The sequence below is a fragment of the Saccostrea echinata genome, unplaced genomic scaffold, assembly GCF_033153115.1.
Source record: "Saccostrea echinata isolate AGI-Se365-2 ecotype Australia unplaced genomic scaffold, CSIRO_AGI_Sech_v1 ptg000024l, whole genome shotgun sequence".
Classification (NCBI taxonomy): Eukaryota; Metazoa; Mollusca; class Bivalvia; order Ostreida; family Ostreidae; genus Saccostrea; species Saccostrea echinata.
In genome coordinates this window covers 1,566,344-1,594,243 of record NW_026889773.1, presented here as the reverse complement: position 1 = coordinate 1,594,243, position 27,900 = coordinate 1,566,344, and the positions used below count along the sequence as shown (strand labels likewise).

At 33.0% G+C, this 27,900-nt stretch overlaps 1 protein-coding gene across 1 annotated transcript in view; it reads right to left on the bottom strand.

Moving 5' to 3' along the window:
• LOC133191698 (TALPID3 protein-like) overlaps window positions 1–27,900 on the bottom strand; it is a 70,824-nt gene that overhangs the window by 10,363 nt on the left and 32,561 nt on the right. Inside the window, exons 9-17 of the mRNA XM_061327433.1 lie at window positions 12,876–12,978; window positions 10,969–11,013; window positions 9,885–9,950; window positions 3,206–3,420; window positions 1,857–1,929; window positions 1,393–1,653; window positions 874–1,039; window positions 570–677; window positions 137–354 (exon numbers count right to left, since the gene is read on the bottom strand). Coding sequence (XP_061183417.1) covers window positions 137–354; window positions 570–677; window positions 874–1,039; window positions 1,393–1,653; window positions 1,857–1,929; window positions 3,206–3,420; window positions 9,885–9,950; window positions 10,969–11,013; window positions 12,876–12,978 — 1,255 coding nt within the window. The remainder of the gene's footprint in view (window positions 1–136; window positions 355–569; window positions 678–873; window positions 1,040–1,392; window positions 1,654–1,856; window positions 1,930–3,205; window positions 3,421–9,884; window positions 9,951–10,968; window positions 11,014–12,875; window positions 12,979–27,900) is intronic.

Sequence of the window (27,900 nt, the reverse complement as noted above, 5' to 3'; positions counted from 1 at the left end):
ACACATAATATATAAGACATTTAGTGATGTTTTTGATTTTACGAAAACTACTAAATGTAATACGTTTACAGTATGACCTGGTCCCCCATTTTCAAAGTGAGAGTATATTAATCATTTAAATTAATTTTTTTCGTACCTGTTTGCTAAGTTCAGGTTCTGGAGGCTTCCTAAGGTCATCCACTACTGGAACAGATACGACAGCAACATTCTTCAGGGCTGACACTGGAGGCTGGGAGGCAGGGGTAGAGGTAGTGAGGGGCCCAGGAGGAGGTGGGGCAGAGTAGGTTAGTCCACTGTCTATTCGAGGACCACCAAGGGGCACTGCCATGGGTACCAACTGTCCTGGTATGGGAGCTGATTACAAAGAATTTATTTGGTCACTCAAATTAACATAAGTGTGCATTTATCAGTTATATTTCTTACATAAAATCTTCAAGCAGTTTCAATAATACCAAATAATGAAATGAGGAGGAAAGAAAATATAGAATTATGGTGGTCACATCCAAAAATTTTCAAAAATAGAACATGTTACTGTCAGGTTTGATTTTAAAATTTTTCCACAAACATACCATGCTCTGCTGAGGTAACAGGGATGTATGTACCATGGGTAGGACTGAAGTAAAACTGTTTTATCCCTGGGGTAGTCTGGGTCTTAGATGACTTGACCAAATGAGCAGCTTAAAATAACAATGAAAACCATAATCAGAATCCACATATGTATCAATGAACATCCTCATATTATCAATGTAAAACTTGTGCTTACTAATTCTTGTTCAAAAGGCCTTTGCTATCTGTGAAGTGTTGTTTCAATTAAAATTTTCTTTGTTGCCACTAGTTCTAAGCCAACTCTTTTTGTCCTTATTTACAACTTACTGGACATATCAGGTGCCCCAGCAGGCCTGTCTGGCTTTGGTTTGGGTACATTCTGGTAATGTAGGTATGGATCTTTGACTGTGGTTCTCTTGTTTTGATAAGAGGCTTTCCCATAAACTTTAGTCATGTATTCCTCATCCTCAAAGACAGACCTTATCTTTGGCTGCTGTTAAAGAAAAGCCCCGTGTACCATAATGCTCACCTGAATCATACTGGCATTATCTAACAATTAATCAAAAAATAAATCCCCTACAGTGACCAAGATTTAGCTCTAAGGTCATAACTCATTTTTTTGTAATTAAATGATCTCATTTTTTTTTTCAAAGCTGTAGAAAGACAATAATTGGCTGACCCAGACACCATCAGCAAATCTCAGTGGCTAATTATTAATCATCTATATATGTCTCATTCAGGACCTTTTAATACATACAATGTTCAAAATGAAAGAAACTGATTATATATATATATATTACTGTACCCTTAATTTTACACCTTTGCAAAACTTTTCCCTTAAATTACCTTTGCAGTGGGTGGTTTAAATATTGTAGTGGTTGATGGTTTATTTTCTTTCCCTTTCACAACCTTACTGGGTGGTGGACCAAAGCTAGGACCCTTAATTTTGCTGAGCCCAGTGTCAATCTTTGCCCCCACTCTGCCCCTTGCTGTAGCCCTCTGGGTGTATGGGGCAGATTTTTGCTGTCCAATGGTGTTGGGCTTGATCAGAACTGGGGCTTCCTTTTTCTGTAGTTCAGCCAAAATCACATCATCTGTAACTTCTCTCTGATAAATATAGAGCAAAAAATAGAGTTCCTTCAGATAAGCTGAAAATAAAACTTTACATTACATGTAGAGTTATAAATAAAAACATTTTATGCAATGTTGTTATTTTACATACACATATTTGGATGATATACAGATACACCATAGTTTCTTATGATTCATCACCTTCACAATAAATATAACTGTACATATCATATACAGACCTCCACCTGGGAATGCAGAAGAGCTATCTTTTTGTCTACCATTTTCCTGATTCTCAGCATATCTGCATTATTCCTTTGGTGAAAGAAAAATTGAAAACAATGATTGCTACTTAAATAAAAGCGATGTTTATTTAGAATCGCATAATCATTTACTGGATTTTTTTTTTCTCAAAAAAAAAAACAAAAACAAAATTGAGGTCTAGTACCTCAAGAACATTAACTCCATCGCTTACTATTATTGAATCATTTTGATCAAGTGAATGTTCTAAAGCTGACAAAATAGGATATTATTATCTATATATTGATTAAAAACAACTTGAAGAAACTGACTTGACAGGTGTCATCAACACATTTTAAATATATATTAAACTGATCTTTCTAATTTTTCCTTGAAGGTGTACACATGTCAATAACAATCAACTGCTTATATAAAATGCCTATAAATTAATTTATTCAAACTCTGGCCCCCTGTGCAAAACAATGCCTTATATACTGCAATAATAAATCAGAATTCACATTTGAATTATAATTAAAAAAAATACTGTAAACCAACTATTACTCGCGTCATCTTTTATTTGCGATTCATCAGTTTGAAATCAATCCGTGACAATTAATTTTTGCGACTGAGGAAACATTCTTTACAAATACATAGCAAAATATTTGGTTCACAGCGATTAATATTCGCGAGTTTAAGTAGGTTGCGAAACTTGTTGATATTTCTCGCACACAATAAAAGTTGGTTTACAGTACGTGAATCCTGACTGATTTATTATGTATTGGATGTTACCATACTGAAGAACTCTTAAATATCTAATGCAAATACAGTGTACAATGTATTTGGTTGAAAGAAATCTTTTGAAGAAAATAATGAATCAATCACTGGCTATGTTGCTGTTACAGAAGGTTTCCTGCTATGGGTAATGAAAAGCTAGCTATGTTACAGCTAAAGAAGGTTTCCTGCTATGGGTAATGAAAAGATAGCTATGCTACAGCTACAGAAGCTTTCCTGCTATGAGTAATGAAAAGCTAGCTATGTTACAGTTACAGAAGGTTTCCTGCTATGGGTAATGAAAAGATAGCTATGCTACAGCTACAGAAGCTTTCCTGCTATGAGTAATGAAAAACTAGCTATGTTACAGCTACAGAAGGTTTCCGCTATGGGTAATGAAAAGCTAGCTAGGTTACAGCTACAGAATGTTGCTTGCTATGGCTAATGAAAAGCTAGTTATGTTACAGCTAGAAAAGGTTTCCTGCTATGAGTAATGAAAAGCTGCATGTAGCTATGTTACAGCTACAGAAGATTTCCTGGCAATTCCTGTTGAGGTAATAAGAAGTTTCAGTGCTCATACCCCTCTTGGTAAAGATTCTCCATCAAGGCATAGACCTCGGCCTCCTGCCTTGTCCTAAACACAGCCTCCAGATTGGCCTCCAATGTGACTCTGTTCTCCTTCACTTGCTGGAGGATCTGGGCAGCATCCCAGTAACTAGAAGGGACCGGTACCTCATGTTTACCAGGGCCTGGCATGGACTTGTATGGACTCCTCAGTTCCTTCTGTGGGGGTAGCTATCAAAAAGGAATTTTTAGTTGTAAAAGTAAGATTATTCACAAGCCAGCTGTGGATATAAACCCAACATAATATAAAACAAATATTAGGCCACTCCATGTAAAAATAAAGGGTTCTAAACAAACCAATTACAACTTAGTATTATATGTAAAGTAATGCGAAACCTTAGATTTGTGGATTACATTATGGAAAGAAAGATGAGTGTTTAAAAAAGTTCATCATTTGGGGGGGGGGGGGGGGGACTTTATGATAGGATATCATCCAAAGTCACTTCAATTCAGAAATGCAGTCTTAAGAAAATATATTCATGACCATGACATCATAAAATGATAATGACCTTCTGTCATTTAATACTGAAAAATTCACACCATTTTTCATTAAAAGGAAATAAATTTTCTGAATGTATTTTAAAAGTAAAAAAACATCATGTGTCAGATCTTCTTTGAATGCAACATTCTAGGTGGATTAGGTAACCAGGTCTCTGATGAGACTGTAGCTCTACTAGTGAGTACTTGCGAGTACTTGGTGTACATGTATCTTAGTATAGCCTACTTGTGTACCAAGTCTTACTGAAATCTGACTGAAAATGTAGGAGTAGCATTTGAAAGAATTTTACAGAAATTTAAATTTTTATATTTGGCAAAATTGAATTATGCATCTTAGTGTAGTCTGCTTGTGTACCAAGTCTTACTGAAATTGGACAAAAACTGCAGCATTTTTAAAAGGATTTCAGAGAGATTAATTTTTAGAAACCATGGCAACACTGGTTGTAAAAATCAAAATCCATCATAAAAATTATGTATCTTTGTATAGTGTGCCAGTGCACCAAGTCTTCTTGAAATTGGACCAGAACTGTAAGAGGAGTAGGGTAGTAACCATGGCAACACCATTTGTAGAAATAAAAAACAGTAAAAAAGAGAATTATGTATCTTAATATAGTATAATTGTGTTATAATCAAGTCTTACTTACATCTGACCAAAACTGTAGAATTATGTATCTTTAGTATAAGTGTACTTCTGCACCAAGTCTTATTGAAATTGGACCTAAACTGTAGGAGTAGTGTCTTGAAAAATTATTTACAGACAGACATTCAGACGACAGACATCTTACTATCACATAAACTCTTTTGGTCTCTGAGCAGTAGAGCAAAAATTTTGCCTGCACAACTGAATTTGGATCAAAGAGCTTGAAAATTCACTCAAAAAATATTTTTCAAAAAAAACAGAGCTTTCATTGTTTTGTTTTTTTTAAAGATACAATTATACCACTGAAAGGAGACCAAAACCCTGTGCAGATTATGTCATCTGAGTGAATAGACACAATGTTATGAATAGGATGTAATATTTTTCCTCTAATAATGCCTGCACTGAATGAATGACAACTTGATTCCCTGCATTGATGCAGACTTCCTCCAGATGTAAGCGGTAGAACCACAGAGAACTTCCTCAGCTACTGTAGTGTTTGGCACGTGGCACGTGACCAGGTGTAATTTCGATGCTGTTCTCATTTTCTGGGTGCAGCCTCTGGTTTGTATAACTGTGCAAAGCACTTTAACAACAAACAAGTTCACTTATTCATTACACATATTGTTAAAATGTTCATAATTTTAAGTACTTGGCCTTAAGAGGTATACTTGAAAAGGATTGTTTGAATAATGTACGAAGAAAATCCAGATAAATAGTTACATGTACTGGTACATTGTATATACAGTATATGTATCAAATTAAAATCATGTTTCTATACATTGGTTGTGTATAAAAAGGCACGAATCTCGCCTGTACGTGTTTTGTAAATGAAACATGATATCATGCCAAGTTATTGGAAAATAGTCCAGAGAAACGATCACAGATATTTGATAGTCTTAACAGTTGAAATTGAAAACACATCACCTCACTATCAGATAAGATGATAATGAAATATCAGTCTCTTGAACTTACTTTCCAAATTATTCAGTTCATTGATAAAAACCATCATTTCCGACTCAATAACTGTGTCTATAATTAGTGAGGAAAGTGACTGAAGTGAAAAGAAATTTTACATATACAAAGAAAATCTAACTGGACATGACAACCAATCAAATTACATAAAAATGAATGCAAAGAGAAAGAATCGATCTTCTGCTTCACCATGCTGTTTAATCTCCTAATAAACATGTCAGTCAACATCTAGTGGAATCAGACCTTTTATAGCAGAATAATACATTATCTGAATGTTTTAAAAGCAGGTTAAAAATCAGTATATATCCAATCACTATGTTTAATAGGAGCCTGCAGCACCTGGTGCATGAAAACTTATATAAGAAAATCAATATTCATTGATGTTTTCACCATGATATAATCAGATATACTTTCCAACCTTTAAGAATCAAGAGGAAGTTACATCTTTAAATTCATGGAAATTTTAAAAAATTGCTTTTCAATTTTCAAAAATCATAATGTTCCAATATTATTAGTCATTGAGCATTCTTTTTTCATATAACCGCATTAACATTATACCCTGTCAAAATTAGTATACATACTCCCTCTCATGACTCACTGACAGATATATCTCGAAGAAATGTTTCAGTAGTATGACCCAACTCTAGTTCTCCAGAAAGTTTTAATTAATTACGGTATCAATCATTTATGTTCAGTAAATTCAGGATTTAATACTTCAGTTGGTCCACATGCACCTGGTTAAATATCCCAACTAACTTATTCTGCAATATTTAATGTACATCATACATGTATGTATGTCATATCTCATTGTTGGTTCACTTTAAATTTTTGACAACATTGATTAGTTACTATTATGGGCAGGACATTGATTTATGTTAACCTCGGTTTACTCAGTGGACCAGCCCTTAGTATGCTCTGAGCATGACTTCTGTGTGTGCATTTTTGTGAAAAACTCTTGCTTTTTAAATTCTGAAAATCTATGTTTTTATTTCACAGTTAAAGAACTAGGGACATTTTTGATGGTGTATCCTGCATTTAACCAAGCATCCTAAAAATGCTAGCTGAGGGTTTCTGATCCGCTACTCTCCTCACAAACCCTTGGCCTATGGTGTTAAAAAAAAGTTGGAATTTTTTTCTCGAGTTGTGATTGGAGTTGATTGATATCTTTCGACAAATCAACAATTGCTCTTCGTAATTCTTTTTGTAGATGATGATATATGCTTTCGAGATACATCTTGAGTTAGTAAACAAAGATCTGTAAGATAACATGTCATTCTATAAATAGCTATGGCATCATCCAATCTTAAGTTGATGTGCAAATAATTTGATCAGAAATCTATATTGCAGATGTAGATTTGCACCCTAAATAACAAACATTGCTCGATCCCGTCTCGTTAGTTATTCTCTAAACACTTTAATTTTTAAATCTGCTTTCTATTTCTGTCAATGATGCAATCTGTGCATTAGATCACATGATGTAAATATGCAGTCCCGACTTTGACAGAACCATAGGCCACGGGTTTGTGAGGAGAGTATCAGAAACCCTTGGCTAGCAATGATGTTAACCAAGAAGTTTTAATAAAACCATTCTAATAATAGCTAATGATAGCATCATAAATCTGAAGGTCCAAGTCATGTTATTGTAAATATTGAAATAAGTTATTACACACTGTTCACCATTTCAGGCCTTATGATCATTAAACAACTGAAAATACATGTCACTAAAAATGCGGCACCTAAGTCAACTGGCTCTAGTTGAATCATCCAAGCAAGTTTGGTCCAGATAAGCAGCTACCAAGTAATGGACAAGAGCCATTTATGCAGAGAATGTGTCAGTTGCAGGACATGAAGCAACCAAGGTAGCATTCATTGTTGCATCATTCATGCAAATATGGTCAAGGTAGGGCTGACAGTAACTAACTTAAGAATGGACCTGCATCTGGCCAAGGCCATTCATCCAGAAAAAAAGGGTCAGATGCAATATCCAAAGCATGACTTGTAGTAAGCATCCCAGAATGCATCATCCATGCAGGTTTGGTCACCACTGGGCTTATATATAGTTGCTAGGGAATGGACTTTTACCAGAGACAACAATGGGGGTATAGAATATGCTCTCCTTTACTTCTTTGAGGTCATATGAACTTATAGTTATATGAGTGTCTTCTGTTATATCATATATTTTTTATCAGTAGTCTATTAAACATTGTTGTTAGATTTTTATTTATCATATTAATGATTCTTCATGTTTTGTACAATTAAGCAGTACTTAATAACATCAAAAAGTACTATCATAATATAAGACACCATAAATAGCATCAGTCAGAGCATTAAAAAGACCTCCTATCTCAAATTAAATGCTTCCTATCCTTATCCAGGAAATTATTTCCCAAATTCTGAAGTGTACTAGTGAATTATACTTTATGTAAATGACTTTCATTAAGCTAAAAGCCTAATCTCCATTTTGATTCACCTTTTATGAGATATTAACGGTATGTAAGTTTCATAGATCTATTTGAGTAAAATTACGTGAAAAGGGTTATATACTGTTTAATGACCATTAAAACACTTTAATGGATCTACAAGACATCCTTGAATTTTAAACAACACTGTACAATCCAGTTTGAAGACTTATTGCTGGAAGATAAAGGTTGAGGTGCAGTGGCAGATTACTTATATTAATTTTAAAAACAAGAAGCCCAAAGGCCTTAACAGTCACCTGAGTATAATACAACCCTTTAAAAGATCCATAGAATCATAATTTAATAAGAATATAATAATAAAACAAAATAACTGATAAAGATATGTTGCCCAATAACAAAAGAAAAAGGATGATCAAGGACCTTCCATCATTTTGCAAAAATGTGAATAGAAAAAAAAGTTTAGTTTTGGGGTCTTTAGCATGATTATCAAACATCAGTACATGCTCATTCAATATGTTTTCTTATGCTCCAATCAACTTATTGCCCATAGACTTCAAAAACAAGACAATTAAAGAAAAAGTATTGATGTTTGCATATTTTCACAAAGTACTTGCATTAGCCTTGTTCTTGTGAGGATCTATACATTCCTGTGTAAAATGTAACAGTGGTCTCCCCTTGATCCCAGTAATCCTCAATACATTAAACTCTAGAATCTTTATGTATTACATGAGGAAGCTATCATATCAATATGACATATTTTAACTCTATTTTGTACATTTTAACAATGCACAACAATGTGTTATTGATGAACACTCTTGTCACCTGGCCCTGGATTGTTTTAACAAAGTCTAATATCACTGCTGTATATGTGGGTGTAATGAATCCCTACGTACTAGATTGATCAATATCATTCTGCATATATGCTGAAAAATGCAGCAAGCATTAGTGTTACATCTAAAGATAATACAGGAATAGTCAAATTGTTTGCCTGCTACCCACACAAATCCAGAATAGAACATGTTAAACCAATAGTGTCTGTTTCACCTAAGGCATACTTTTTATTTCCTTGTCTAGAGGGTGGTAGGTGGAAAGGACTTTTAATTCTAGGAATATTCTACAGACAGAGAATGATGACCCTATTTTACTTATATAACTTTCAAATACGTGTACATAAAGGGAAAAAAATAGCTATGTGATTCTGTGACAAGAATCAAATTTGATGATATTATGCTTTTATGAAAATTAGCTGAATCTGACTTGTTAACAAGAGGCCCATGGGTCACAACACTCACCTGAGTCACCTTGGCATTCCTTTTCTTCAGAACATAGTCCCACCCAAGCTCCTAGGGCCATGATTTGAACAAACTTGAATGTACACTACATTTATGAAAAGATTTTTTCTTTGGTTTTCATTTGCCAGACATTTTCCCATAAAGTTGGTAATGCTATAGAGGGAAAACAGTACTTTTTGCTGCTTGACCCCAGATTGAAGGGAAATAACTCTTGTATTATGGTAATTTGAAAGTCGTCTATGGAATGCAGATGATTTGAACTTTTGTTGGATTTAAAATATCCTTTAGTTATTTTAAAATTCATTTGTATCATATATTGATTTTTATGATCATAAAATAATAAAATCAGTTGACATTTTTATTGCTTTATGAGTAAAATCATGGAGTGTAAATATTGTAGGGAGTCTATAGAACAGCCCACTTCAGTAATAAAAATAGACAATTTTCAGCTGTTTTAGGTAATAAACAACATTTAGACTGCAGAAGATAAAACATTGATATAGTCTAAATAAGTATAACATTTTGAAGTTGTATATTCTAATAATTATTATTGATTAGGAGGAGGGATACATTTAACAGGAAGAGTGGGGATGAAGGGCAATTATATAATTTTAATTCATGTGCCTGTATTTATACCTATACTTAGAACCAGGTAGGGTTATACTGACTGTGAAATAAAAATATATTATCTCTTTTTTGGTGTCTATGAGGATAACCATGAAAGCATTCTTTCATAAAGCCACTTATGCAAAATACTATCACATCTCCCAGTGTCCTTATCATCTCTTAGACCCTTATTTCTTAAATACATACCAAGTAAGGATCCAGTGGGGACGGTCCATGAAGTTGCTCCATCTTCATTTTATCATGTTTCATATCCTAGTTAAATTATAAAGAATATCAATGAGAGTTCTACAATAAGAAGTTTTAAGAAATATTTCACAATTTAATATCTTGTCATTTTTACTGTGTATAGATCTACATAATGTAAAAACTAAATAAATAACTGAACATGTAGAAAATGATATATAAACCAGTATAAGATTCCACTATTATTTAACAAATTATAACAAAATGAAGCACATGAGAGTTTGAGTGCATTATCTGTAACAGCTGTTAATTTCATCATGACAGGGGTTTTATTCTGTTTTGATATCAATATACTGTAAACTAACTTTTACTTGCGTGCAAGAAATATCTGAGAGTTTCACAACCTACTTCAACTCGCGAATATTAATTGCCGCAAATCATTTATTTTGCTTTGACTTTGTAGAGGATGATTCATTAGTCACGAAAATTACTTGTTATGGATTGATTTCAAACTGATGAATTGCGAATAAATGATGATGCGAATAATAGTTGGTTTTCTGTATATGAAAACAAAATGTGTTCCTAAAACATTTTATTCATGGTCATTTCATTATCAGTTTCTTCTCTAAATATCACTTTAACCTAAAGAGAAGCTTTTTTGTATGAGACTGGAAGAATTTTTAGAATCAAAAGCTTTTCTTTAAGAGGTCTTTTTTTTTTAATTTGTCCAGCACCTGAATTGAGATTGGCTTTATAAGATACCATTTGCTTACGTCATTTCAAAAGCTATACTGAGCATTGACCTTACGGGAGTGAAATCTACTATCTGTTTCTTCTTTAATTATTGGGGGAACACAGACATTACCATCCTATAAGCTCTTCAATACATATTTAAATGACACAGATTAATGCTATAGTTGAAACTCGAAGTCAGCTGATATTAAATTCTAACCATGTCATTTGAAAACATTTCTGACAAGGAAAAGTACAAAAATAAATCAGGGTCAACTTTTTATAGACTAGCTGCCCTCATAAATAAAGAGTGTTTTTAATGTGTATTTATTGAAAAACAATTTATGTGAACAACCTGCACTTTTTTTTCCTCCTGTTCTTTTAATACTTTTTCTCCATCCTAAAATAAAACAATCATTATAATTTAAAAAAAAGAAAGGTATAAAAAGATGAGACTTTGTTCACAGAACATAAAAGCCCAATACAGACCTCCTAAAAAACATGTACTTGCATTGTAAAATGTGGTGCAGAAATGTGAAGTTAAGGTCATATAGAAGGTCAAGGTCACAAGAAAATATCTTACCAACATATATATTTGAAATCATACAAAGAAATATATCCTTCACAATTCAAGAAATATGAGATTAAAACATCCAAAATCAGGAAACATGTCAAGAGTAAACAATGACACCTTTTCAATGTTATTAACCATATGTATTGATGCATGCGGTTAAAGAAAAATATCTTGCATAAAGAATACATTTTCCATTTCTCCACAGAGGGGCATTTAATATGCAATGCAATCTAGCATACTAAATATAGAAGTAATTTAGTTCATTTTTGAACAGCCAAATCACCAAAAAATGCTTGCTTTTTCATCTGTTTTTTGCAAAAACCCTTTTAAAGTAGGCAAGATACCTCAACTATTTTTTGAGGGTGAAAGTTGGGGGGGGGGGGGGCTTGAAAGGACCAATAATATGGGTACTTTAACTCAATAAAGGGATTAAATTAAGAGTAGTGTCCCTTTTCAGTGACATAATCAGTAAACAACAAAAGTATGAGTGAATGACATTTGCACAGATGAGAAAATCATTTAATTTTAATTGATCTTGGTGGGTTTGTTAACTATTATTGGTCTTCAACAAAACAAAACACTTATTTTACTAACTTAAAGGTTTGTTACTGACTGTCCATAGAAATATTATGGTTTGTTCAAAGCTTCTCCTCATCACCTACCATGGACTTGCACAACCCATAAATTCTATGTACAGTCAGTAACAAACCTTGTTATTGATAGTGATTTAAAAAAAAAAATAATGACCTTTTGTATTATTTATTGAACTCTCCTCGTAAATAAAATTCGAGTTGTCTGCCTTGAGGATGTTGCGTTTAATGACCTACTGTGACTGCCATTTGAGTTTATGTACTTTATAGCCCTGGTAATGACACAAAATATATAAAGAAACTTGGTCAATTGTCAACAAAAGATACTTCATTAAAATTAATTCCATTTATCTATGCTTCAAAAATAACTTGCCCCAGGCAGTGTGCTGTTTTGTATTCCGACATGGTATTTGCATCTGACATAATTTGTACTGACGGGGCTGGGCATGATATTGTGATATATCTTTGATGAAAATGAGATCAAATATTAACCAAATATGACCTGACAATTGAAGCACATCTCAATAAATCAGTTCGTAATTGAATATTTGAATAAACTAGGTGTTTCCTTGTTTTAATTGATCAATAGTTAATTGGATTTTTAATGTTTAATTTAATCACATCACATGTTTTCTAGAATTGCATCCATACACAGGATATATGAAAAAAAAGATAAAATTATAACAGGGTCACCTTAATCTGAATTGTTCACATCCTAGACTTGAAAAATGCAAAAAAATGTTAGGAAAATGTTTACATCCTGTTAAAAGAAAAACCAAGAACTTTAAAACTACATAAACTACGATTTGTTTTCCTTTCATTGCTGTTTGTTTAATACCATGGATATGTCGAATTGATTTGGAAGTCCCAACCACTTTTTCTTTAAGAATTTTACCCTTGATATCTTGAATCCTTGGATATCTCAAAGTTTTTTCTTGTTCCCATTGAGTTCGAGATAACAAGGTTTGACTGTATATTACAAAATCATAATTCGGAGAATTCACTATAATAACTGTAACATACATTTTCTTGCACTGTTGTTCTTTAGACATGTAAAAACTTGACATTTTAGTAACAGATGCTGATCACCATACTTACAGAGACTTCCTGTTGTAGTCTGTCCTTGACCTCTGCAATGTCGTGGACGAGTTTCTCTGCTCGCTTTACGGCTGGTGACTTCTCCACACACTCTCCTCTCAATCTACAAAAAAATCAAAAACACTTTTTGTAATAGTTTACGCAAACCAAAATATGCTCAATGCAAATTTTTACTTTCAGTACATGCAGTGCCTCATTTTTGACAATATACCATAAAGACATATTGATGCACAAGTGCTTATTTTGGCCCATCTAAAATTTTGCCCACATACAGTGGCGCCTTGTTATTCCAGACGCCTCTGTCTCGAACAAAATCGTCCGGATATATGAACAAGTGTTAGAGTTCTCTGATCTTATAATTCAGACATCTCACAGTTATCTACATTCAGAAATGAACCAAAACATTCAAATGATCTTCTGGGGGCCTGATACTGACTTTGTGTGAGTAAGGAAAATGTAGGTGTGGTGTGCATCCCTAGATTCATAAGCCATGCAAGTTTGATCAAAGTAGGGCTTGTAATTACTTGGGAAACCTACTCCGAAAATTTGAATTTGTTCAATCATCCAGAAAATGTAGGTCAGATCAGCTTCTAAAGCAAGTATGATAGAGTGCAAGTTTGGTGCAGGTAGGTCTTATATTTAGAAATGATCTGCACCAAGAACTTCAGCCTGATCCATCATCTAGAAAGTATATGTCAGATACATATGAAATATTTCTGGAAGTCTGTATCCCTAGATGCCCATACTAATTGATCAGTCCTAAAATATCTTCTCATTTAATGAAGACTTGAGAAAGAAGCATTCTTTTACAAAATGTTTATCAATTCAGAGATTAGGGTCACAGTAAAAATGCATGTTGATATTCAGAATATTGTAACATGATTGATGCATACACAAAATTCAAAGCTCATAGTTCTGATCTAACATAGGTAACATACTGCTGAGTTTATGTCCATCACTGCCATTTCAATGTCAAAGAGGGCTTAACATCAACTCTGATGCAAGTATTGAGAACTTCTATTCTTAATAACATGTAATTTAGTTTGAATTAAAATGTTTAACATGAATAGGCCATTCACTACTGAGACAAATGTGTTTAATTTATCAATAATGAAGTTGGACATCAATGCTAAGTGAAGCTCATGCACATGGTGGATTACATATGATCTAATATTATGTTAGGTCATTCTCATTAAATTTCTAACTTAATTTAAAAAAGTCAGGTCAAGGCCACTTAACTCTAATTGCCTTTGAAACATACTTATATGATCAGAATAGGTCATGAATCCTCATAAGACATAATTTTGTTCATATTTACCAACTTCTGAGCCTACGGTCAATGCCAAATACAAACCCTTTTATGTTATAACCCCAGTAAAGTAAATGTCTTCTTTTATTTGTGAGTGTCATTGGAAGCTAAATAAATGGTCATCTTCAACAGAGACATTTTTCATTTAGACAATAGTTAAATCAAGGTCAAAGTTTAAAGTTGAACACGACTTGTAAATAGGCATACACCATTTTTTTTTGCTGTCTCACTTTTTTTTTTAGCACTGGGGTATACCCTTTGCATTCCTTACACCTGGCTGCTTTCTTATCATGGGTGCCTGCATGGAATGATTATCTTACAATATACTTTTGTTTACATTTTATTGCAGTTTATTTGTATTTGAGTTTGTACTGCAACCTGTGCAACTGATGTAATTTCTTTGGTATAAAAATAACTTTCTCTTCTGCCGTGAAAGAGGCACATAGTTACTCTTCGCTACCGAAAGTTTTTCAATAGCTATGTAGAAAACACATAATTGAAGATGAATTACATTTTATTACCAGTTTTTAATTAAGATAAAGCAACCTAAGAATGGCAGATTCTAAAAAAAGTTTTAAATCTATTTAGCAATCCAAGTGTTGACTTTAAGAATCAGAGCAAAGCATGTCCAGAATTTTGAAATTCCTCAAAAAAGGTTATTTCAAAATGATTTTATGTAAATTAAAAATATCAATTACACTTTTCACTTAGAAACCACTTCATTTACCTGAATATTAACATTTTTGCACCAGTTAACTAAATGTGTGTTCATTCTTATTTCAGACTTTGAATTATGATGTTATTAAAAATCCTTTTTGAATGTAAAATACTTCTATAGCTACTACTCTAATTTTACCAAAAAATGCAGTTTTTAGAAAACTATACTTTTATTGCAAAAAAACAATGAATGCTGATTTTTTTTTAATTGAAAGCAAAGGTTCAACCCAAAACACTTCAAGGAGTTTGCTTGTACGACTTGAATCAAATCTGTTGTAAGCTCTGCTCTTGAATACTAATGAGTGTTTGCAGTCTGTCATTCTAAATCACTTGAACATGTCCTGCATGTAAATTGGAAGATCATTTTTCCATATGTGGTGTTTGGTTGAAAACAAGGGAGTGCTTCTCATTCATCTGCTTCACATTTTTTCACGTACAATCCTGACAAATCACAATTCTTTTACATTATAAAACCATTGGTTCTATTGACTAGAATACAAAACACTAGTCAAAAAGTGTGAGATTTTGTTTCATTTTCTGTTTCATTTTGAACAAAATTGTTACAAATAAATCTCTTTCAACTAAATACTTTCTTGCCTTGTTATTCATATGTTCACTTACTTAAGATAAAAACATCAATTGACTGACATCTTCTGTCACTATCTTTTAAGGGGATGGCTCATAAATCACTTTTTCCTTACACTTCTTTCATTGAATTAAATATCTTTTGTATATATGCATTAAATGTTCATTAAAAAGTGGTAACTTGGTCAGGAAAGTGTCTTAATTATGTCTAAATAATTTTTTATTACCATTGAACAATTACATTTTTTTGTAAAGGTGTGCCAGCAACCAATTTTCATAAACATTTCCCGTGAAACTTAATGTTAAAAATTCACTTTATTTCATCAATATAAAATAATGCTTAATATGCATTTTTTAACAGAAATAAAATCACTTTTGAAAGACTGCCCTCCCTGTTACAGAAAATACCATGACTAAACAAGTTTGACTATGATACAGGTTGATGAGGTGTCAATTAAGAAGATATTGGTGCAAAGTTATAAAAGGTAAGCATTCATTATATTTATAGATTACTTAACTAAGACTAGCAGTAACCTTAACTGTCCAATACATTCTAACTCTGGAAAGAGTTGGGACAAATTACTAAAAGAATTTCATGTTTCCAACTATCCTCTCTATATAATACAGAGAAAAGCTGACATTTGATAAATGACTATGGAAATTGATATAAATAAAGCTGTATCTTCATTTTACCTCTAGAGTAAATCATAAATGTATATAAAAATTTATCTACCAAGAAATATGGTATGCAGGCCACAATAAAACTTGGGAATGGGGAGCTTGTGAAACATCCAAAACTGCTTTTTAAAAAAATCCTCATTATTTTATGTCCAGTTCCATGTCCAGTTCATCTTTCTGTCATGTCCAGTTTCTCATTATTCCATGTCCAGTTCCTTATTATGTCTAGTTCCTCACTTTGTCATGTCTAGTTCCTCATTATGTCATGTCCAGTTCCTCATTATGTAAAGTCTAGTTCCACATTTTTCATGTCTAATTCCTCATTATTTCATGTCAAGTTCCTTATTATGCCATGTCCAGTTCCTTATTATGCCATGTCTATTTCCTCATCATTTTTTTGGTTGTCATTTCCATTTCCTAGTTATTATTGCCTTCTAGTTCCTCATTCTGTCTTGTATAGTTCCTAATTCTGTCATACCCAGTTCCTTATTATTTCATGTCTTTTTCTTCATTCTGTCATGTCCAGTTCATAATTATTTCAAGTCTAGTTCCTCATTATTTCATTTTCAGTTCTTCCTAATGCCATGTCAAGTTCCTCATTATGTCATGTCAAGTTCCTTATTATGTTATCCCCAGTTCCTTATTATGTCAATTCCATTTTCTAAATATTGCCTGTCCATTGCCTCGTTATGTCCTGTCTTAATTTCCTCATTCTGTCATATGTAGTTCCTCATTCTGTCATGTCTAGTTCCTCATTATTTCATTTCTAGTTCCTCAATCTGTCATGTCCAGCAGTTGAACTTTGGAGTCTTGAACACCAATATCTTGAATACCATGAGTATGTCAAGTCATTTGGCAGTCCCAACCACTTTTCCTTGATGTATTTACCCCCAATATCATGAGTCCTCAAAATATTGAAAATTTTTTCTTGGTCCCATCAAGTTGGAGATAATGAGGTTTGACTGTACTTCATGTCTATATACAGGTAAACTTCGGTATCTCGACATCAGATATGTCGACAACCTGGGATATGTCGACATCCTTCTGCGGTCCCGGCAGTATTTACTATATAAATGATTTGCAGAAACTCTGATATGTCGACCTCAGTAATGTCGACAACCCGGGTTATCTCGACGTATATTCACAGTCCCAAGAGCAAATTTACCTCATATATGTCGAGATTGGCAATTTTCTGCTCTACTGAACCTAACTGTTTGTCAGATTGGGTCGCTCGTCACGCACGGACGACTCCAGGTACCTCGACGTCGTCAAAGTTTCACACCTTTCACACCCATGTTTTGACTGCATGCTGCTAATTAATTCTATAGACTGTGTTTGTAGGTGAATCCCAAGCCCCTTCGGCGTCTTTGAGAAGTTAATTGAGCTTGGGTAATATCATTGCTAAATCTACACGATTCTGCGTAGATGTACAGACTGTTATTTATACCGAAACCTAACATTACTATTAAATTTGAAAAAGAAAACTAAATTACAATGAATAACAAACTCACTGAATAATTCAAACTAAGGAATTAAAAAAAATGTTTTAACGAGGTTCGCTCCTGAGCTTTTGAGCAGATTCTTATCTTAACCTATATTTCAAAAATTCTGCATAATGTTTTAATTCTTACAATAAATTTATATTCTACAATGCCAATTTAACTATATTCAGTTAAAACTCCATGATTAAATTCCATACCAAAAGCATTAAGTGAGGAACTATATTTTGTGGCGGAAGGTTTTTTAGAAGAAAATGATCATTTTTTCTCTTTCGAAGAATTAAAAGTATGTTAAGTTTGGATTCCTATTTTTACATGTAGTCTGCACACATAGTTCTTTTGTGCAGAGGACTGTTTTATACTGGTCCTAAATTATCTATTAAAAAAACTGTCATGAATTCTATCATCATATTTGATAAATATAGCAAATATATTTTGGAAATGAAGAAAAAAAATAGCCCAAATTTAAGCTTAAAATTAGCACTATTTTAGTAATATCTAAAAATTAACATCACAGACCCCCACTTTTAATTTTCTTTTCTGAATATATACGATACTTTTAATCATTTTTCTTAAATTCAGTAAAATGTCATTACTTTCAAATAATTTTTTTGCTTGTGAAATTTTAATACCAGAAAAATGAAAATGTTTGAGTGCAAAAAGGTCAAATAATTGAACATGCGGAGTAATTCAAAATTTTCTTCGTTGTTACAAATTTTAATGTGTCTATTTAAGATGAAATAAGACTGTGTTTGTTCACCATAATTTATTTGAACAAAAAATATTGAAGGAAAAACTTTAAAAATTGATTTATGTGTAAGACGTATTTACAGTGCAAAAAGGTCAAACTAAATGCTCTGTAGCGCCAAAAGAAGCGCATTGATCCCCATTTTTTTGTTTTGATTTTTAATAAAGCTATGTGTATAAATTCTTAAAATATACTTGATAAAAAATTCTCATTACTTTTGATGGCAGGATCCAACCTCCTTAATGATATTTTGTAGATAAATTGTATTCAACAGGAAACAATCCAATTAACGACACGATTGACCATGTTGACCGATTCAGCCGTAATTCGTGCATCTGTAACATCACTACGTTAGTTTAGATACTCAAATCTCTTTAAACAAATTAATTTTAATGTACATTCTTCCTGAATGAAATAAGAAAAAAATAATCTGCATTTATTTTTTTTTTACCGTATATCGGATGTCGACTTTATACGGTTCGAAGTTTATAGAGCGCATTTCGTATCCTGTTCTGACGAAAAGGCACGTTACACGCAAATGCAGCTCAATGCTGTAACTTTGTAATGAAACTTTGTGAATTTGGAAAGATTTCGATAAAGAACACGTTTTATAATAACTTCTTAGATTTTTAATAAAAATAGAGGGAATTCTGAAATATGTTGAGCTACAGTCCATATTGAAGTCATGTACATATAATAAGTTTGTCTGTTTTGCTATGCAATGAAATCTTGGATGTCAAGTCTTAACTCTGATATCTCGACACCTCGGATATCTCGACATTTTCCGATGGTCCCGTCGATGTCGAGATAACGAAGTTTACCTGTAGTTCCTCATAATTTCATTCCAGCTCCTCATTCCGTTATCTCCAGTTTCTCATTAGGTCATATTTAATTCCCTATTTTGTCATGTCTAGTTCCTCATCATGTCATGTCCAGTTCCTCATTTAACTGCCTGTCCAGTTCCTCATTATGTCATGTCCCGTTCCTCATTCTGTGATGTCCAGTTCCTCATTATAGTCATCTCTAGTTTTTTATCACGTTATGTCTAGTTCCTCATTACTACCTGTCCAGTTCCTCATTATGTCATGTCCAGTTCCTCATTATTATCATGTCCAGTTTTTTTGTCATGTTATATCTAATTTCTCATTACTACCTGTCCAGTTCCTCATTATGACATGTCCAGTTCCTTATTAAGTCATTTTCAATTCCTCATTATGGTAGACATAACATTCTTTGACTTATCTTTTAACCTGGACAAGAATGTGTAACCTGCCTCTGCATACATACCTTAATAAAGTAATGCCACTTTAATTAATTTCTAATGAAATACACACATAAAATGTATGTTTATGCTGTCCTATTGATTGAAATCACAATTCATGGATTTATCAGTGTTTCTGAGGTACATTGTACATAAATTACAGATTTCTTTATCATTTTTGCGATCTTGTAAGGCCAATTGCTCTGGAAATGACCAACGTACAGAAGTAAAATCACTACGGCCTACCGAAATGAACTAATCTTACATAGTCAATTTAAATTTCATCTTCTCAAAAAGTTTCTTCTTTCATCTCTTTTTCTTTAGAGGATGCATTAAAATTTTACATAATGAAAGAGCAGCATAATAAATGCATTAAACTTTCCAAAACAGCAAGAAGAATAATAAAGAAAGCACTGGGCATATTAAATAAGATTGTAATGTATCCCATTAAAGCAAGATTGTCTTTTCTGTCGATTCTTTTGCAGTGGGTGCACATTCAACAATCATCAAGCTGAGTTCTATCTCCATGTTGATTCCAAGTACAGTATATGCCAGGCAACAGATTAATTTTGATAAGTGTTGGCATGTAGCAACATTGGAATTCTCGGGAAATAATCTGTCACAAGCAAGCTAGTTATACACTCTTAATATCAGCAAAAGATTTTGTGTGGCCCTCAGTTGTCCCTATCAACTTAGACTGTCTATTCCTAAAACAAATTCTTCATTATTTTTTATTTTGACATTCATGGAAATAATAATTAAATCAAAAATTATTTATGTATGTAAGGAAAAATATATCTGATATTTTCAATTCTTTCAAATATCTAATTTGTGACTGTTTTAAATGTCAGAAACATGCATGAATTTTAAAATCACAGAATACCATACAAATCAACTGAAATCCTTAGCAAATTAAAACAGTATTACCTATAAGTACACAATTTCATGAAATTAGCACCATTCTCTGCTTCCCTTTCAGAAATAAGTATACTTAATTGATTAAACATACTGCACTCAATAAACTAACTGAAAAATCATTGTACATAAACAAGTATCTGTGACATTTTCTAATACGTTGTTTTGCACAAATATTTGTGTAGCATAAAAACAAATAATCATTCTATAAAACTTTTTTAATGGAGAGATAAAGTCAATGGAATAAAACGAAAAGGTCAAGTGCATGTGTCATGAAGGCCTCTTCCATCCCAATGACCCACCCAATGTTAAACTGGCCAACAGAACTATTCCTTGGGAAAACTCTGAAATCTAGATTAATAAAAAGCTAGACTTCAACAGACACAACAGATAAAACTTTCTAAAAAAATTACCAATGTTAGATTTACAAGCAATCAATTTTTCTATCGTCTGACAGCTTTAGATATAATATGGCAGTGTGTGTTACACATAGGCCTGGGTTTCCACAGGAATGGGTCTTTAATTTCAACTTCTCTAAGGGTTGATAATGAATGTTTAATAATTATCTATTGATAAAATAAAATAAGAGAAGAAGAAATTTTTAAAAAATAATTTATCTAACAAAAGAAAACCAGCGACATCTTATGGCACAGGAACATTAACAATGATTCTTCAACATCTAATTGGCATGTTCAGCACACCCCATGGTGAGAAGTGAGGAGGGGGGAGTGATCCCCTTACATATCAAACAAAGGCACTGAAAAGTGGAGCATTTTCTACAAATGCATGGATTTCATTCTAAGAACCACAATCATCAAATATGGAATTAAATATGATCACATTATCAACACCTATCAATTGCCATGAATTAGTCATCTGACCTTTTTTTCTCTTGCCATTTAAGATTTCTAGATCAAGCATGAGAATAAGTGCTTACATAGCAATATGTTCTCTCTAATGGAAAAACCTATTGCCTTACTGCTTTAGCATACTGACCTGCAAGCAAACTACCCCTTTCCTTAGTTTGCCTTAATAGTCCCTCTTTAGCAGATATGACTGAAAGGTCAAAAGGTACTCCATGACTTTTTTTTCCCCAATACGAACTGTCTTGGACCTTGCACAAGTGACAGTTGGATTTGGACCTTATGCAACTAACATTTGGGTATGGACCTGAATTGGACTTCAGAACCTCTGGCCAAATAATATTTCTGTCATAAGCAAAAGGACTAAAATATTACACAAAATTTTGTATAGTGTGTCCATTACATTTTTTACCATTGCTGCCTTTGACCAAAATAGGAGACTTCTTTCTCTAGCAATCTACCAATTCTATAGCAAGAAACTGAAACACAGTAAAACTTGTCTAATCCAGGTGTTGTGTATTCCAAAATCTTGCTGATAATGAGGTAAACTTTTAGTCCTTTTCAGTTAATTCCATTATTTAAAATGTTGTCTAATCCGGAATGTTATCTAATCTGGCCAATTTCTATGGAACCAGTGATGTCTGGATTAGATGAGATTTACTGTATAGTACTCTATGAATTGTCCACAACTTCATCTTTTTGACATCAAGAGGATAGTATTAATATACAATACATTTTCAATTTAAGATCAACTTTTTTCCTTCCTGGATACTGAACCCTTCAACAATAAGGATATCAACTTTGGTGAAGAGCAATTTTAGCTTTCTATCATTATGCAAACAGGAGTCATGGATTTTACGTTTCTGGCTTGTTGCTCATGCAGACAATTTGACGGGTGGGTATAAAAAATATTTCAAAATGGATTTTTACCACATTCCCCTTGACTTTGAGCATAGTTGAACAAAGGACACATGGACCATGAATTTCTGAAATAATAGAGGGCTCACTGCTTATAATGATAAGGCAAACAGCTTGTCTGTCAAAGATTACAGAAAGTTTTTTCAAAAATAAGATGTACTGTTAAATTTTGACAAACTTGACAAACTTCCCCCTCCCCCCAAAATGTCAGATAAAAAAAAATTAAAATGGAATACATAATTGTAACTTAACCTAAACTCTAGACCCAAGAGTTGTGATATTTCATGATTTTGGTAGAGGAACAATATTAAATTCCTCATTAATCATATAATCAGTTTCATGTTTGCCATCTTGTAAGTGTCCAGGAAAAAACAAAAATTCAAAAAGAATTTTTTTTTAATTTGATGTTCTTCATTCTAGGCCTTAATGTGGGGTTTGTGGGATGATGGAGGTGCTGCTTAGGTGGCCTAAGTAACCATATTCAAATTAAGTATCTTGAATAAGGGCCCATTTATACCTCTTTTTCCTCAAAATAAAAAGAACAAATGGAAGGAAAGCATATTGAAATAAATGAAATATGTGGAGATAACGAACAGTATTCGAGCTCAAAAGTCCATTAAACATTACAAAATAGGAGTAGAGCACACACGGACCTATAAGACATCAGAGGTGGAATCAGGTGCCATGAAGGAGTGAGCATCCCCTGCTGACCGGTCACACCTGCCGGGTGCTCCTTGTCATGATTGGGAAATAACGGAAAAATCAATCGACAATTCAGTGTGTAAATAATGGCCTAACAATTAGTATGAAAAAAGTCAGTCAGCATTTGACTTGATGAAAGATTGTATTTGCTGACAATGTCATTGTATCGACCATAGAACTTACAAAATGATGACTTTAAACGAGACTGCTGATATTCTTGTTTCATCAACTTGTTTGTCAATAACTTAACATAATAACAAAGCATATTGAAATAAAGCACTTTGATACTTCAAGTAAATATCAACAAACTTTTCATCAAATTTCATTAAAAAGAATTTTGCATCTTCATGAAGTATAAATCTGAATCAAGTTTCTTTTTTTCAATTCAAGGCAACTTTTAGGATCAGTATCAATTCAAAATAATACTTAATTAATGCCATCGACAGATTTATCAAGATTTATTTAAATGAAGCAGAACTGCAACAAGAGTAGCATTCTGATTAATGGAATAGTTCTATTTTTAATGGGGATGCCAATCAAATACAGAATTGCCAATGGGTTAACTGCAAGACGTTCCAACCGATTAAGTGGTTAATCGTATAAAAATACACATTTTTTTGACATATTTTTTTAAGTAACTAGCTCTATTTACTGGTATACACAAAATAAAATTAAGAAAGATGTTAGTTATATTTTGTTTATGTTTGATCAGAACAGTATATAAGTTTATATTATTTCAAGTTCAATTGGCAAGAAAACAATGAAGAAAACCCAGCTCTCCATAGATACTCATATACAGTTGAACTTCAATATCTCAAATACCATGGATATGTCAAAGTGATTTGGAAGTCCCAACCCCTTTATATTCATTCAGTATTTTACCCTGGATATCTCAAATCCCCAGATATCTTGAAGTTTTTTCTTGGTCCCATTGAGTTCAAGATTACGAGGTTTGACTGCATCTCTATTCAATTCTCAATTAGAGAGTTTCAGTATGACTAAATCAAGCATTTGATTTGCTGGACCAGAGCCACTGTGAGTTCAAAATACATGTGTAAATGCCAAAGATATGTGTGGGATCCTAAATCCTGCAGAATCATTTCCTCTGTAACTCACAAGGAGATATACATGTATGTAGGAACCTCTCTAGCAGGTTGGAGTGAGGATTTCTATTCAAAAGAAAGGCTTAAGTAACTTTTTTTGCAGGCTATAAAAATGAAAAATAATGTTAATGGAATGGACTTACTCAAAAACTTTTTTTCTGTCCAATCATCCAGAAAATGTAAGATTTAGCTGGTATTGTGCAACCCTTGATGCATCATCTGTGCAAGTTTGGTCATGACAGGGCTTATAGTTATATAAGAATGATAATGTAACATAACATAATAAGAGTCTGGTACATGTGCATCCCTAGATGCATTATCCAAGTTTGGTCAACAAGAGCTTATAGTCACTCTGCTCCAAAAACTTTATAATTTGCCTGAACATTCTTTGGCTGAAAATGCAGCATCTGAAACCTGACTGGTGACAAGGAAACACACTATATGCACTATGCAGGCAACTCTGGTTAATATAGGGCATAAATGTACTTCATGTGCAGATCTAGATGCCCCCCCCCCCCCCCCCCCCCCCGGTACTTGTAAAGTTATTAAAAGTATATAATGAAACAAATAAACTAGAAATATGTCCATAGGACATGAATGCCCCGCCGAGGTTATATTAGTAATGCAACATGAAAATTTGTATTAGTGTATGAAATTTGATGAAAATATCTTGAATTGTTTCTTTAAAATTGAAATCTAAAAAGTTGGATACAGATGATAAATTCTCACCAAATTATGTATAAGTGCATAAGTTTACATAAATATATCTTAAATGATTTCTTTAAAACTTAGCAAAATGCAAATTTAAGAAATTTAAGGTCAAACATTTTTGATGCAGTTAAATAGTTCTCACAAAAACATATCAGCATATTCAGTTTGATAAAAATATTTTGAATGGTTTATTCAAAACAGAGCTAAACATTAACTAAAAATAAATGAAGTTAAGGTCAAAGGAAAAGTCAAGGTCAAAAAATGTTGATGCAGTTGAAAAGCTTACATCAGTATGTATTAACATATGAAGTTTGATAAAAATATTATGAATGGTTTCTTTAAAACTGAGTTAAACACAAATTGAGAAAAGTAAGGTCAAGATCAAATGAAAGGCCAAGGTAAAAATTGTTGATGCAGTTGAATAGCTTACATCAATATGTTTCAGCATATGAAGTTTGACACTAATTTAAGAATAGTGAGGTCAAGGTCAAAGGAAAGATCATGGTCAAAAAATGTTGATGCAGTTGAATAGGTCTCATCAGTATGTATCAGCATATGAAGTTTGATAACACTATCCTGAATGGTTTCCTTAAAACTGAGCTAAACACTAATTTAAGGAAAGTGAGGGCAAGGTCAAAGGCAATGTCAAGGTCAAAAAATGTTGATGCAGTTGAATAGCTCTCGTCAGTATGTATCAGCAAATGAAGTTTGATAAAAATATCTTGAATGGTTTCTTGAAAACTGAGATAAACAATTAGTTTAAGAAAAGTGAGGTCAAGGTCAAAAGAAAGGTCAATCTCAAAAAATGTTGATGCAGTTGAAAAGCTTACATCAGTATGTATCAATATACAATGTATGAAGTTTTGATTACACTATCTTGAATGGTATCTTAAAAACTGAGCTAAACACTAATTTAGGAAAAGTGAGGTCAACGTCAAAGGAAAGGTCAAGGTCAAAAAATGTTGATGCAGTTGCATAGCTCGCATCAATATCTATCAGCATATGAAGTTTGATAAAAATATCTTGGATAATTTCTTTGAAACTGAGCTTTGAACTGAGCTAACGCAAAGCGCGACGGAAGGACGGAAGACGGACATGACAAACACTATATGTCCCGACCATATTCATGGCAGGGCATAAAAATGACAATGGACCCCTAGAAAATGTGCACCCCACCATCATCACCACAAAATAGGTTTTACAATAGGAAATGGATTTTACGTTCTTTTTAAAAAAAATCTTTTCTTGTCAAGAAATTGTCTGGGTTTTGATACGTTTGCAAAAGGAGTTTAGGTTTTTTTTTTTTTTTTTTTTTTTTGGCTTGTCCAAGAAATTTCCGGGTTTGAATGGAATTTTTTGACTGGGACGGACCCCCCCCCCCCCTTGAATCCGCGCCTGTATATTTCGAAAGAAATCTTAAAAACTTTGTATGCCGATACCAACACCGACACCGTTATTACCTAAACTCCTCCGAATTCGTTGAGGTGAGCTAAAAATGTGACGTTAACGTTACACACTGGCGATGAATAAGTATCGAGAAGATCGAAAATATTCTTTAATTTGGAAAAAGATACGCTACTTTTGACTAAGTATTTTAACATCGAGTCAGATCAAGTAACCAGGTACTTCCCATTTTAGATATGCAAATTTAATGCAATTTTCGGATATGAAGTGCATATGCGACACTCATCATATTTTAAGATATGAGTGAGGTGTATATCTAGTAACTGGGTAAAATTCATATTCTAGACATCGATTTATGAATGCCACCCTCGTAAGACTAATGTTAACGCGTTAAAGGTACCCGGTATGTATCAACTATAGTGTGAATTCATCTTAAATTAACATTTGAAATACAAATAACAAAAGTTAACATATTTATCTTGAATTCTAAACTAATTTTGAAGAAAAAAAATTATTTTTATAAAAATAAGTGGGCCGCCGAGCGGCCTTATCGATATATGCTCTTTCATCAGGAAAAACTCTGAAAAAAATGAGCCTTTGACTCGGGTGAGCTAAATATCAATGCTAGCGTAAAAATATAATGTGAAGTGTACATGTATAATGAGTTAATAGCAATTCCTTTATTAATGACGTAGAAACTTATAATAATCCACCACTGTAAAAGTTACCCCATCCATCAAATATTTTAATCGTCAAGGGACGTGACGACAAATTCGCGCTCCTCTGTTGACAAAATGTTATGACTCAGATTGTCCAAAATAAATATCGGTACTGTGCGTCACTACTCCGGCGAAGTGTACATCTGTGGCGAGATTGGTCTGCTAATCTCTATTAAAAGACATACAAATTCTTTTGTTCCTGTGGATTTTAAGAAATTTTTATTTTTGATATTGAATCGTTAATAAAATCTGTATTTTTCTTTAGGGAAGACCCCATTTTTCTTCCATTTCACTCGATTTTTTTAAAAAAATAAATGTTATTCTTACAATCTTCTACCGAGAAGTATTCTTACAATCTTCTACCGAGAAGTTCAAAGAGGCAGTGCCGCACGACTCATATGCACTAAACATTCATTGCTCATTTCCGATTCATAAAGAAGGTATTTTTTTCCGAAATACAAGTAAATCTGGAACCTTGTAATGCATGAGAAAGGAAGGGTCGTCTCGACATCGCGGCTCGAGTAACTTCCTTTTATATAAACATGAAGCTTTTTTTGAGAAACTATGAAATGCATAACTAACTCTGACGGTTCAAGTAGGCTCTTAATATTGTTTAAATTGCAACAAAGAAAACGCGTCTCCTTGAAATAACAAACAATAATAAATATAGGATACTATTGCAAAATTCATGAAAAGGCCGTAGACGTTTCGTCAATGGACGGTTGTGCAGACGACATTTCACAAACACGTGAAGAATATTAATGTTTCTCATTTAATAAAATTGCAAATTAAATAAAACCAGAAGTCAGAATTTAATGCCATTGTAACTTTTTTGTATTCACGAATAATAAACATACATAACAATAACAAATTAAAAAACAAAACATCCATCA